Source organism: Hirundo rustica, chromosome 6 (genome assembly GCF_015227805.2).
Source record: "Hirundo rustica isolate bHirRus1 chromosome 6, bHirRus1.pri.v3, whole genome shotgun sequence".
Lineage (NCBI taxonomy): Eukaryota > Metazoa > Chordata > Aves > Passeriformes > Hirundinidae > Hirundo > Hirundo rustica.
This window is the reverse complement of record NC_053455.1, coordinates 21559249-21573602: the sequence shown is the minus strand read 5'-3', so window position 1 is coordinate 21573602 and position 14354 is coordinate 21559249. Positions and strand designations below refer to the sequence as shown.

General features: G+C 41.0%; 1 protein-coding gene across 6 annotated transcripts in view; it reads left to right on the top strand.

Moving 5' to 3' along the window:
• NRXN3 (neurexin 3) overlaps positions 1-14354 on the top strand; it is a 985585-nt gene that overhangs the window by 324914 nt on the left and 646317 nt on the right. For all 6 annotated transcript variants that reach the window (XM_040066048.2, XM_058420836.1, XM_058420835.1 and 3 more), the window contains one exon: positions 1618-2001. In XM_040066048.2, coding sequence (XP_039921982.1) covers positions 1618-2001 — 384 coding nt within the window. The remainder of the gene's footprint in view (positions 1-1617; positions 2002-14354) is intronic.

Sequence of the window (14354 nt, the reverse complement as noted above, 5' to 3'; positions counted from 1 at the left end):
TGTAGGGGTGTCTGATAAAAATGCCGTGATGTGAAATTAATCTTAAAGCTTGGATAGTGTCTCTGAAGACAGACTGTCTTAATAACAAGGCAATTGGATGTGATGATTTATAGCTAGGGAGAGCAAATTGCTGATTTTTAGATGGTGTCTAGTGGACAGAAATCCCTATCACAGAAACTGCTGAATGCTCTTCAGAAGAGTACGCTGCTCTGGAATGTGAGAGATGTGCATTTTGTTCCCTGTTTTTCTTTGAATGCACTATCTGACCTTAAACAAGTCACTTTGCTTTTCTGTACCTGTTTTAAGTATTTTGATTATATTTCTGAATTATGTGTCTTGGTTATTTTATGTGCTGGGACAATTTCTTGAAGTACATGTGATTGACCTCAGTGTAGTATGCCCACATTTGATTTGGAGCATACAGAAGCTATCACACTTGTATCTGTTGTTCAGATACAAGTTTGTCTCTCTCTTCCTCAATTTTCCTGTATAAAATGGAAACTAGAAAGCCTTCTTTGTAAAGTCATACAATATTTTTCTTTGGGAAAAACTCCTGGAGATTTCTAATTCAATCTAGACTTCCTTCAGGGTCATGTGCAGTTGAACTTAGAATGCTTCAATCTGGTAAACCCCACTGAGGTTTCTCTTTCTGTGTTTGATCACGCTTGTGGTGAAGCATGTCTTTTTCTATGGAGTTGGAAATTCCCTTATGTTGTGGCTTAGGAATGATACTTTCCAATTCAGTGGTCCCATTGAGACTCTGTAAATCGCATTGCTCCCTTGCTCCCACTTGCCGTGCCCCTCCCACTACTGCAGAGAATTACCTCTCTTCTGGCTGGAACCAGGACACCTTACTGCAGCTCATGTCTCTTGCCACTACGAGTTCACAGTGCTAATTCATGTTCAAGTTGTCTGCCATATCTCTGTGTCCTTTTCTGCGGAGTCGCTCCTTAGCCAGCTGGTCACTAGCCTGTACTGATGTGTGAGGCTTTTGGGACTCAGGTGTAGGACTTTATATTTATTGGTTTTGATATACGTCAAGCATTGCTATCAGTCCTTTGCTCTACCTTGCAATGGTTTCTCTTAATGGTAACCCAGTGCTTCCTCCAATGCTTCAGCCATTGTCTCCATGTCACTTACAAACACGTCTATGTTGGTCCATCATCTAGGTCCAGGTTTAGAGGTGATGATGAGGTTTTATCTGAAAGAGCTATATAGTGGGAATTAAATTTCTTTCACTTATCTTTTTTCTCTTTAGTCTTTATGCCATTAAACTCCTGTGTGTACTCAGTAAGTTTTTGCTTTGCTGGATGAATTCCATTGAATAATGCTCAAATTTTACATGCTCTTATTTATTGAATTGTTATGCTTCTGACTTTCTAATGCAATTTGGGACACAGACGCGTGATGATTAGTCACTGCATGGGAGTACTTAGGAACTGTGGATCAGGAAGAGAGGGAGCTGTGTAAAAGATACCGTTAGAATGCCATTTGAGTAGGGAAGAATCTTCACTCTCCTGTACTGAACCTTAAACCTCACTCAGTTATTGGAAAAAAATGAACTTAAACTGAGCATGTAGTTGAAAGTGTTGATGTCTCCGTATCTTCCTCATTTAGGTACTATATCAGTGAACAGCCGACGCACCCCATTCACTGCCAGCGGGGAGAGCGAGATCCTCGATCTGGAAGGTGACATGTACCTCGGTGGGCTGCCAGAGAACCGGGCAGGACTCATCCTTCCCACAGAGCTCTGGACAGCAATGCTGAACTATGGCTATGTCGGCTGTATCCGAGACTTGTTCATTGATGGACGAAGCAAGAACATCCGGCAGCTGGCAGAGGCACAGAATGCCGCCGGAGTCAAGTCGTCCTGCTCCCGCCTCAGCACCAAGCAGTGTGACAGCTACCCGTGTAAGAACAATGCGGTCTGCAAGGACGGCTGGAACCGCTTCATTTGTGACTGCACTGGCACTGGCTATTGGGGTAGAACATGTGAACGGGGTAAGTTGTGTTTTCGGACTTCAGTTACACAGAGCTGAAGGTGTGCATGAGAACATGAACAAAATCCAGCGGTCCCATAAGACTCACCCTTGCCCTTGTTGGTCTTCCCAATGCTAAGTTCCAGTCCCCACAGTAGGAAAACATTCTTCTCTGATTGTTTCCTTCTGGTCTTTTCCACTCTCGTTTTATGAACTTACTGGCTGCTTCATTCCCTAAGCCTTCTGAAGATCTTGTCTTCAGGTTCCAGAGTTTCTTTGGCTAAGTATGATTTATCTCCTGCGGTAGAAAATGGAGCTGCATGTGAGAAATTTCAAGCAAATTACTGTAAACTGTACCAAGTGTGAGCTTTAGTATGGAGATTTTTCTTGCATGGGACAGATGATGAATCCCAGTTCTATCTAGGCTTGCTCTTTTTTTTTGTGCAATTGAATTTCCTTGATGGCTGTTTATGGGTAAAGCTAACTAACAGGATAGTGTTAAAAGCAGTATGTCTCCAACTTCATCTCTGATAAGGAAAATCTGTAGGAGATTCATGGGAGATGCTCTGCATCTTATTTGTACTCATACAGAATTGGGATTTAAATTGTTATCTCATATGATTGGAGATACGAGGCCCAAGTAGGCAGGCAAATTTTCTTCATATTATAGATAATGTGGAAAGGATTTACTAATGGAAGATATTTGAACTATGTATTTCTCAAGTATATAGGTGGTTTTGTTAATTGTTGTTACCTTTATTATGGTACTGCCACCATCAGAATGAGGTAGGTGAGTGGTTTAACAGAAAAAGAGGGGGCTAAGATCAGGTTCAAAAAACCTTCACCTCTTTAGAGGGTGTTTTCTTATATCTAAACCAGTCTTTCGGTTAATATTTGGGCATTAGCACTGCATTTGGGCTAAACTGCATTCACAGTATGCCCAAGAATTAACTGTAAACCATTAGCAGAGTCTTAGGGCTTTCAGTCCCTTCTTTGTATCACCTCACTTGGCACGGTGGTGATAGCATGTGTCTTAGAACTGGAAATTCAGATATTTTTGAACTTCTTTGTCCTGGTTTGGGACAAATTTGGGAGAAAACCCCTGTATAGGATCCCTCTAAGGAAGCAAACCCAAGTGGCCCCTCCCTCCAACCGGTCCGGTAAAAAAAAAAAAAACCCTTTGGAGAAAAGTGGAAAAAACTATTTTACTAAACAAATGAAGTGCATACAAGTATAAAGAATGAATAATATGAAACAATAAAACCTCTCGTTCTGGAGTGAGATGGCAAATTGAGAAAGTCCTTGCCGTGGGTGTAGCTCGGCTCTCTCTCAGTCTCTCCTCAGTCCCAGTCCCTCCGGCGCTGCTGGAAAATGCCGAGGTCCAGGCCCCGGTGGGCTGCAGGTGCAGCCCCCAGTGCTCCCCTGGGTTTTCTGTCCAGAGCAGGTTTAAACAGTTCCAAGAAAAAGGAAAAAAAAACAGTCCAGGGAACTTCTCTGCCCTAGCTAGCTGAAACTAACTAAAAGCAAAACAAGATCTCTGTCCTGCAGTCTCTCCAAGCCTCCGCCGAACACGCTGTCTGCAGAAGAATGTGGAGGAGTCAGGCAGTTTTCTCAAAACAAACTCCGCGCTTCTCCTTGCTCTTAGAACCAGTCTTAAAGGCACAGAACTCAATATACAGCACAAACAGAACAGACAATTGGGGATACAAGCATCATAAAGTTACCCTAGGACATTTTCTATAAATATTTGAGCAATACCTTTCTCACTTAGTGCATTTTTAAATATTGATCATAGTAGCATGCCACTTATGAGGAAGAACATGAAATTTAGCTACAATGCATAAAATAGGAGGCATAATTGATATTTGTAATTCATTCACTCTACAGAGGATTTTCTTCATTCCAGAAAGTTTTGTTAATGACCAAAATTATTCTTATATTGGTGGGATTTTTAGGTTTTACAGTACAAAATCTGTGATTTTTCATAAAACTGTGCACAGTCTGCAATTCATTGTACGTTGCCCTAAGCAGCAATAGTAGTTAATTACCAGTGGGCCTTAAAACAGCTAAAGCATCAACACCACCATCCATGCTGGGGGACATGGGTGAAAATGTAAGATGCATGGGCATCAGCTATGCCAGTGTCAGCTCTGCAGTTCTCTCTTTTGACTACCTGGGATTTGAAAATTCTGGGAAACATCAGATAGAAGTTTTCTCAGCCATAGCCTTGGGAATTGTTTTGGCCAGTTGTTGTGTGATTAGGTTTTATACAAGCATGATAAAAGGAAGCACTAACATAAATGCACTGTTCCCCCGCAAAATTGCATGTATGTTTGCCCTTGGTCTCTATTTAGTATTAGAAGTGACCAGCTCTGTGATTCAGGGCTTTCTGGAGTCTGTCTCATGTCCATCTACTAGACCTGGCTCTCAAAAGGGAATCCAAAGCTAACAGTGACATAAAGTAGGAGTAGTTATATAGGAGCCTCATACTGCTCTAATATAAATGCTTAATTTATATCAGACAACTGCATTCGTTCCCCCTGATTTTGCCTCCATGAACAAAAAGCAGGCTACCAATTATACTTTTCATTCTCTTGGTCTGACACCCAAGGACTATTGCAAGTCCTGATTGCATCTGGTCTGTGATCCTGGCACTGTTGGGAGGAGAAGGGTTGAGATGGAGACTGGGAAGGGAATCAGTGAGAGATGCTGCCATCCACAGTGGCACTGCTGTGTAGTGGCTGATGAGCTGCCACAGGACTGGGGGGCAGCCAGGCTGGTGCATAAGGGTAGGAATGAAGAAAGAGCAGGCTAGATCTTCTGATATGAGATACTACTGGTCCTCTTTTCCAGTTTGCCATATCTCACTTTATTTTTTTCTTACACTTCTGTCCTGCTAGAAGAGGAATGTAACTCCTGCAGCCCAGGATGTATGATAAAGGGTTAAGGGCAGGGGAGCCTAGAATAAAGACTCTCCTGTGCTTGGTGACTATCAGGAAAATCACTTTTTATCACAAAACAAAGCATAGACTTAACATCAGTTAAAGTACTTTAACATTAGTTAAATTCCTAACAATAGGAAAGACGTATGTACAACTTGAGGAAGAGAAGCAGATGATTAGTTTGTTGTTGATGATAAAGTCTACCTCCCACCTTCCAGGTATAGGATTTCTACATTTATAATGCTGTATTTCTCATTAATTTTATACTTTGTCATATGAAGGACATTATCCATTTAAAAGGGACTAAAAAGAACTTGATTGTGTCAGTTAGAAAAGAAGTCTGGGTTCCTTTTATTCACAGTGAAACAATACAAATACATAGTATTTGGTATGTCACCTCTATCTAAAGCCTGTGGGAGTTTGTCCTGTCAGTGGAATAACACCTCTATATTCAGCCAGCCACACTGGATGCAGTATAGACTTTGGTTTCAGTGGTCTGCTCAGGCAGCGCCTTTGTGCAGATAGGGAAACCTTGCTGTAACTAGAGTTTGACAGGGCACAGAACAGAGAACTGCTGCCAAGGCCTCAAATTCATTGTTACAATGCTAATATCTAATAATTATTTTGGTTTTGGCAGTGATGTAAGCAGTCAAAGGTGTTAGCAGTCTGAAAGTGTCATAGTTACTAATAGTAATGTAGTTTTTCCTTGGGTAGTTGAAATTTCATGGAAGAGATGGAGTGAGACACGGAGGAGACCAGATTGTGCTTTCATGGGCCGTAAGGGCTCAGTGCCAGCTGTGAGGCTGAGCAAAGGCAGCAGCAAATTCTGGCTGTTAGCTTGCTATGGTCCCTGTTTCATACCTTCCGCCAGAGACTGTGGTGACCAGGTAACCCACTGTTGTTTTCCTAAATCCTTGCTTCTCATCCTCTGTCACCTTTCCATAATGGTTCTCTACTAAGCAATATATACTCAGTGTAACTATGTTGCAAATACAGTAAAAAAAAAAGGAAAGAAATGGAGAGGAAGCTAATAGACCCGACACAATTCCTCCTGAAAGTGATATTCTGACTGCCTTACAATGTGGTAACCTGCTCCAGGTGCCCCTGCTCCCTGGGCTCTCTTGCACTGCTCTTAAATATGGTGAAGAGAAAGATTCAATCACACCAGAAAGACTCCTAAACTGAAATTAGTTTTGGATAGCTCATAAATGAATCACAGGCACAGGGAAGTGGATTTATGATGAAGGTTGTAATTGCAAGTGCATACTGAGACTTTGTACTGAGTTTGCTAGTTTTGGGTTGTGGTGTGCTGGGCATTAGGAAAAAAAAAACCTCCCAAACCTTGGTGCTTTTACTGTTGTAGTATTGAATCATTCTTGCATCCTAGAGTTTAGAAAGAGTAGAGTAGCAGAGAAGAGTGTCTGCAGTGCAGCCTCTCTCTTCTGAAGTACTTTGTTTCAACAGGTCTGCTATTCTGCTGGTTTGAAATAAAGGACCTAAAATATCTGAAATCCCATGGGAATGCTTCCCAAATGCTTTCTGATCATCAGATGCAGGGGAAGCTTTGAGGTAATTGACAAAAAGATTCTTTCAACGTAATGGATACCATGCATCCTCCTGTTGCATGTGAGCTGCCTGTCCAAACTGAACCTAGGAGAAATTAGGGTGAATTGCAAGTCTTGTCAGCAAGGACTGGAGGGCTGTTGCAGACATGCAGGAGAGTGGGAAGTGTGGGTTACTGCAGCAGTTGTGAAGGATCTTTGGTGGATCTTCCTAAGTACTTCATGTCTTCTTTACCCTTGGCCTTGTAATTTGCTAGTGTTTGACATCAGTTGCATCAGGTCATTGCAGCTCCCTACTAATTGCACTTAAGATGTCAGAGGCAGGAGCTGGTATCTGGCTCATGGAGGATGATGCGCTACTTAGCTGTGATTACAAAGTATGTCCTCATACCCTGGGCTTTTCTGAAAAGTACCTCAAACCCCCTGCATTAACTAAGCAGGAGGAGGGGAATGTGTGTGGTATTCAAATTAGTTATTTTCTGTAGCTACAGTGAAAATGCCTTGGGCTCAAAAATTGCATGAGGTCTGTTTGGTGGATCTTGAAAACTCTCTGCACCCTTTCCTTTTACTGAAACACTGTGAGAGTGACTGCAGAGGACAAGAGCCCAGGAAGGACACAAAGCAAAAGACAACTGAAAATCAGATAATTTTAGGCCAGTGAGAATCAAATGTTGTTGATCACTCACTTTTTAACATTTTCTCCTACTTAGATGATTTGACTGCAGCTTTCTTGGATTTTTTTTTTTTTTTTTTTAAAGACATATATAATACTGGAAAAGGCAGGTTGGTATGAGACTCCTGATAATTTAAAACTGAAATAAAAGATGTTGAGGTTTAGATTTTAAACCTCAAAGGGTTTTTGCTCAGAACTGGGCACAGCCCGAGTTCTTTCCACGTAAAGGGGCGGGGGGGAATGATGTTCCAGCCATCTCCTTGGCTGAGCTGCATCCAGTGTTTATTGCAGAAAGACAGAAATATCCCATTCTGGTACTTCTTCCAAGGGCTGGAACCAGTGCTTCTTTCTGTTTGGGTTGCTCATAGATGGGCAGATAACATCCTGAGCAAACCTGCCTTCTGTGTTTTGTGGTAAACTCTGTGAGCAGCAACACATCTGCTCTTAACAATGGTGATGTTGAGCATAGGGCTGCACACTTTATTATCTGCCAAGTACCTTCGAAGCATTGTTTACTAAGAGCAGTTTAATGACAATACACCTCTTTCCATTATGTATGCAATGAAGGGAGATGTTGTAAAACTACTGGTAATAAGAAATGCTACAGGAACATTTATGAGACAGGCTAAGTGCTGTATACTTTGCTGTCTCAAGCACAGGTAGCAGCTTAGATTTATTTTAATTTTAGTGAAGATATTTGATGATAATCACATCTTTGAAGGTTTGCTTAAAGCATCTCAAAAGTGTCGATGCTTTTTGGGCTGTCCAGACCTTCTGAGTATGCAATGAAATGCTATATAAGTGCTGAGAATAGATTTTCCTATAGGACTGATGGTTCCCAGGAGAGATGGACACATTAGGAGAAACATCTTTGCTGCAATGTTTTTAATTCTTTTAATCTTGCTAGATCTTGACCAGTCAAAGACTTAAGAAAATCAAAAGATAAGAATAATTCTTATGATTTCATGATATAAAATAAGATGCTAGAAAATAGGTTTGGTCTAGACCTCATCTATTCACTGACTTACTCCCTATTTTACAGTTTCCCAAATTGTCTCCAAACTGCAGAAAAAAAATTCCATCTGAATTTAGCAAAAAACTTTCGTGCAATCTCTTTGCACCCATCTCAATTAGTTTCTCACTAATTTTTTGGTAAAATCTCAGTTAAACATGATCTGAAGAATGTTAACTTTGTTAAGAGCATTTTTTGTGAGAAATAATTTTCTCACTTGCCATCAATCCATTTGTAACACTTGTGGCTGATTGCTTTATGGCTGGCCCAGGTGGCTATTACTGTGGAAGATGATGCTCACAGTCCTGCTCAAGAAACACAGGCCTGGCTCCCTTGTGTCTCTCCTTAGAAAGACTTGACTGTCAGACCAAAAAGCTACTGTTTGTTGCTTGAGTGCTGGATTATTCTGCTTATTAGGCTTTTATGTATCCTCCGTCTTAGAAGTCTTTCCTTATCTCCTATGGGATAAGTCCTATGCTACCATGCAAACAATTCCCAAGATTCTCATTAGATGCTGTGATAACTCCAGTAAGGACAGTGCAGCCAAGGTGGGATTGTAAGGGAAGAGAAACTATATTAAGGAACAATTTAAAAGTCTCTCACTTTTGTGGACTTATGTTGTGATTCTTAACAGTCATTATAACTTTTTTTGTCCATAGATATATATGTTCAGTCAAAAGTCACTCTGAATATATGTGCTTTCCAGGACAAGTAACTGCATTTGTTGCGCTCTAATGTCTTTGTGATATCCACAGAAGAGCGTGCAGTTAATTCTGCAGTCAGGGTGATTACATCTGCTTGGGAAAAGACCATTTCGTGGGTTTTATGCTTTTGAACTTTAACTTCGAAGAATCTCATTGATGTGACAATCTCTAACAGCATCTGCCGAGCAGCTGAAAATCTGAGACCATATAAAAACTAACTGTTTGTCTCTCCTATATAATAAAATGTTATGGGTATGATTTTTTAATCCATGTGTTCCTCCTGTTTCTTCATCCTGATTCCATCATCATATGCTTTTGATATTTAAGGCCACTCTTGACTTCTGTGCTGCATTTGAATTTGTTATACTCCAGGTGCTCTTCATCTCATCTGAATATGTTAGTTGGTGGCACAGAAGAATGTAATAATTTCTGCTGTTTTTCTCTAAACTTCTGTACTTCTTATTGCTGAGTGTAGCTTTCATGAGGTCCTCCCAGTTCAAGAAGTATGATTACCCAAAACTGTATGATTTTGTGTATGGTCAAGTCCTGTAAAGAACACTAGAACAACAGCAAAAAATAGGTTGATGTGTAGGCAAGACCATTTGTTTAATGCTTATGGAACATATTTTTATTAGTATAGACCTCTTCCACAGGACCAATATGATAGTGATATTTTTATTTCTCTCTTGGTTTATAATTGACAGTTTAGAACAATGGTTTTGCCTTAATACAAGTCAAGGCATAAAATGTTGTTCAGATAACTCTCAGATGAAGGACAGCTTATCATAGCAGGTCAGTTTTGCCTGAATATTACTGTGTCATTGTTTAACCCCAGCCAGCAACCAAGCCCTAAGCAGCCACTTGCTCACTCCTCCACCAGGGGGATCAAGGCGAGAATCAGACCTCTAAAAGTGAGATAACTCATGGCTTGAGATAAAGACAGTTTAACAGGAAAAACAAAAGCCATGCATAAAAGCAAAGTGAAACAAGGAATGCATTCACCACTTCCCTGGTGTTCAGCCACCTCCAGGAGAGCAGGGCCCCATCACGTGTAACTATGACTTGGGAAGGTAAGCAGCATCACTCCAAATATCTCCCCCTCCCTCCACTTTCTATTCTGAGCATGATGTCACATGGCCTGGATTTTCCCTTTGGGCACCTGGGCCACTTGTCCTGGGTGTGTCTCCTCCCAACTTCTTGTGCACACTCAGTTCCCTCACTGGTGTGGCAGTACAGACAGCAGAAAAGGTCTTGGCTCTGTGTAAGCCCTGCCTAGCAACAACAAAAACATCTGTGTGGCAAACACTGTTTTCAGCACAATTCCAAAGCATAGTCCCACACTACTCACTGTGAAGAAAATTAATTCTACCTCAGTAAAGACCAGCACACAGGGGAAGGCAGAATTTAGTAAAACTTGGATAATTTGAAGAGGTAATTCATCATAAAGGAGGGAAATACATTTTCACCTTTGCACGATATCTTTCCCAGTTTACTCCCTGCAAGACACATGATGGCGTGTTATGACTCTCCCCTACAAAGACAAGAGTAACACAGGTTCTTGTTAATAGATCCTTTTGGGTGGATTACAGTGAAAGGACACTGAATGGTCAGTGCTTGAAAAAAATATGCGCGCACACAAATATATATATATATATATATATATATATATATGGCTTATTTTAGAACTATTTAGTTGCAATGGAAAGCAGGTATGTAGCAGTTTTGGTTATTATTATCTATAGTAATATAGTGGCATGAAAGCATAAAAATACTATTTAAGAAAACGCATAGGGAAAAGAGAACAAGAGAAAGAAAGAATAAGAGTAAAAAGATACATTATCACCATCTGTAGATTCTGTTTTTTGAACTGATGGTCTTCATCCATCTTGATCTGTGGGGGCGTGAGGAAGAAGCCAACAAAACACAAAGTCCAGTGGGTCAAAATACACTCTGATTTTGTGGGAGTGCTCGGGTACCTCCTCTGAGAGGAGGAGATTTCAGGTCTCTGGTGGAAGGCCACAGAGATGAGTCTGGGGGTGCTTCAAGGGTCTTTAATGGTTTATGATTCCTTATTAGCTGCCTCTGACATTGATAGGCGTAAGTGTGAATATGAACTCTGCCCTGGAGGAGGGATCTGTGATGTGTGAGGGAGGGCAGTTTGGCATGATAAAAGACACCATCCTGTCTCCACAAGGTCTGCCTCTGATCAACCTCAAAACCTGGTTTTCAGCCACCAGGCAGTGACAGGTCATCCCGTCTGTCTTACGCAGACTAGCCATTACACACCCCAAAGCTTCCCTCCCTCCTCCAGGGGTGCAAGCCTGCCTCAACAAACCACCTTGGTGCCTCCCCAAATGGGCAAATGTTTTAAGTCAGTAATCATTAATAGTCTCACAGCATGTCGCATGGATGATCCAGTATGAGCTTACTGTGAATATGCACCACATCTGTTGTGATTTGTCAGGTTTCCAGAGACAAACTGATGGCACTAGGTTCAAGAATTGCTTCAGACTACCTCTATCTTTGGGCCTTTTATAGCTTGGTAGCTGGTCTCAGTCCCTGTGGCTTCATACCCCACTTCCTTTCCATACCCTCCAATCAGACCATTTTGTGTTTCTGCTGAGACTGGCAATTGTCCTTACAATTAAAGGGACTATCTTGATGGAAGAAGCCAGGATGAAGTAGATTCATTTGTCATGAAAAATTATTTCCAATATTTAAAATTACTATATAGACCTTGGAGATGTTATCTGTGAAATTAGCTTTTTCCATCTGCCTGCTTTGCCCAGTCAAAGCCATCATGCTGAAAGGCAGGCACTGGCACAGTGCATTTTCTATCTCATTTCTTTTCCTCTATTCATCTCAGGGGGAGAGGAAAGACTTGGCATTCATGATGCTCCCTTAATGGACTCTTTCTGCATGCAGAGATAGGCAGTCGTCCCTTGGACACTTTGATTGATTGGATGAGGCTATTATGTGATATGGAAAGGATATGCAGAAGCACAGACATCACTGCAAGTGTGGGAAGATCTTATTTGGTGGTGGATATTGGCTCCCCCCAATCTGCTTTCTTGTCTCAAATGCAGTTATCTCACAGAGCAGCCCACTGGGTGGTCCTGGTGAATCCATTGCCACTAGGTACCAGACTCCAAGGCATGGCTCTCCAGAGGGAAACCGTTCTCACTCTCACTGCTAAGGCGTCTGTGAATGTGTAACGGCAAAATAGCATTCATCATTTTTATTTTATTTCTTACTAGCATCTTCTTTTTTTTTTTTTTTTTTTTTTTTTTTTTTTTTTTTTTTTTTTTTTTTTTTTTCCCCCTGGGTAATTGAGAACAAGAGGTTAAAATTGTGAGATAAGTTGCACAAGAGGGAAACTGTATCCTGACGAATCAAATCTTAATACAAATTTCAGAGTGACTTCCTGCTTTGTGATGATTATAGGCTGTGAGTCGGTGAATAGATAAAACAGAAAACTTAGGAGATATCCATCACATTAAGGCAAAGGTCCTATCACTGAAGGGACACAGCAGCAAGGAGGATGTATGAGAAAAACATAATAAGTGCTATTGATGTCATAATGCTTCCGTTTTTTATGTACTTCAGCTTTTTACTTTTGAAGTTCTGCCTGTTAGGATGAGGTCCTCTTTGGGTTAACTACCACACTAATCTTGTGTTCTTGTGATCAACAGCATTTTTCCATTTCTGAACAAGGAGGAATTGTAATTCTTCATGTTGTGATACCACTAAAGGGAGTTAAAGGAGAGGGAAGGTTGAAGGAGATTATTATTGGAAGTTGTATCCAAGCACCAGAGTTTAGGATTCAAACGGAGTCATGTGGAATTAGTTAAGTCTGACTGCCCCAATACCCACAGGTCCCATTTCAAACTGCTGAGAAAGGAAAAATATGATATTTTAAACAGTGATTTTTTTTATCCACTACCTTTCATTAAATCAGTAAAATGGAAAATGACAATTCAGCCCTCAGTTGAAAAGCATGTTAGATTGACAGCTCTGGGAGCCCAAGGCTTGTATTTAGAATGAGAAATATATAGAGTACTTCTCCTTTATATACCTTAGTCATCTCTTGGAGAAGTATTTGCGTTAGAGGTTAGAAAATAGGTCAGTCTTTCTGACTTGCCTGGCCTTTGGTGGAGCTACAAAGTAGAATGGTGAAAGTAGGAACTCTTCTTCTATAGCTCTGATTTCCTTTCCTTTGTGTGTGAAACTGCTGAAGACAGAGAGCCATGAGGCAGTTTAGTGCCTCCACCCTGGCGAGCAGAGCAAGGTTTGAACTAAGCAGAACAAAATGCAATTTGTGCTTTATGTATCATCTGCCACGTGAGGGCAAGATCTCCCCCTGAACAAGTGACTGGCAAAAGGCATGTGCTTATTAAGTAGTGGGAAGAAAGCAAAAATACAGAAACAGTTTCAAATATTTTAGAGTGGTGTTTTTGTTTTTTTTTTTTTTTTTTTTAATCTCTCTGTTGAGAATGTTTATGTGACCAAAGAGGAAAAAATAGATCAAAGGAAAGGTTTTTGGTATGCTAAGGAATTTCAAAATATCTAGAGTGTCTGCACAAATCTTACTGTACTGGTTCTGGTTCCTAGAGGTGGAAGCCTAACAGCTCACCACCCAGTCATAGAAATGTCCAGGTTTCCACCATTTTATTGCCTCATATTCAGTGAAGTTCTCTTCTGTTGCAATCTGGTGGGGTTTTGTTGTTGTTGGGGTTTTTTTTGTTTTTTTTGTTTGTTTGTTTTTATGCCAACCCCACAAATAACTGCTACCCCATTTTGGTCGGCTCTCAAGTCCAGTTTGTCCAGATTTCCTTTATTCTGCATTTGCATTTCTGTCCCATTGGAGGGCTGACCAGTGCTGAATTTTAGCATTTCTCTCCCTGTCAAGTGCTGCTGGAGGATGATTTAGCACTGCATCCAATGTGCTTGCCTCAAAGCTCTATTTTTAATAATTCCATGTTTTCTTCATGTTAAACATGGGATTGGTCATCTGAGGGTATGAATAAAGTAAGGCACAGGTAATAGTTGACAGTTTACTTTTCACCAGTCCCAGTCTGATGCTGGAAGCACCACTGTGGTGTGAAGGAGCTGCCTTTATCCACCTTAATGAAGGAGGTGGAGATGGTCCAGAATTCAGCAGGGTGGAGATTGACTCCTCTTCCAGTCTGTTGCCTTCTCTTTTGCCCATCATGGTTCTGTATCTTGTTCAAATTCTTGTATGCCATTTCCCTAAGCCTGCCAGATTCCTTCTGCCAGCTTCCAGTTTGATCAAATTTCCCATTCCTGTCTGGTGCAGAAGAACTAAGAATGTCCTGAAAGATTTCTTGGGGTGTGGGAAAAGGGGACAAGGAAAGGAATGGATAGAGCTTTGTAAAACAAAAGGCTGGTATTTTTTGTGGGGACGTGGGGGTCATTTTATAGCCTGCAAGATTTTTGGGTGCAGTAATTATAGAAAACAAAA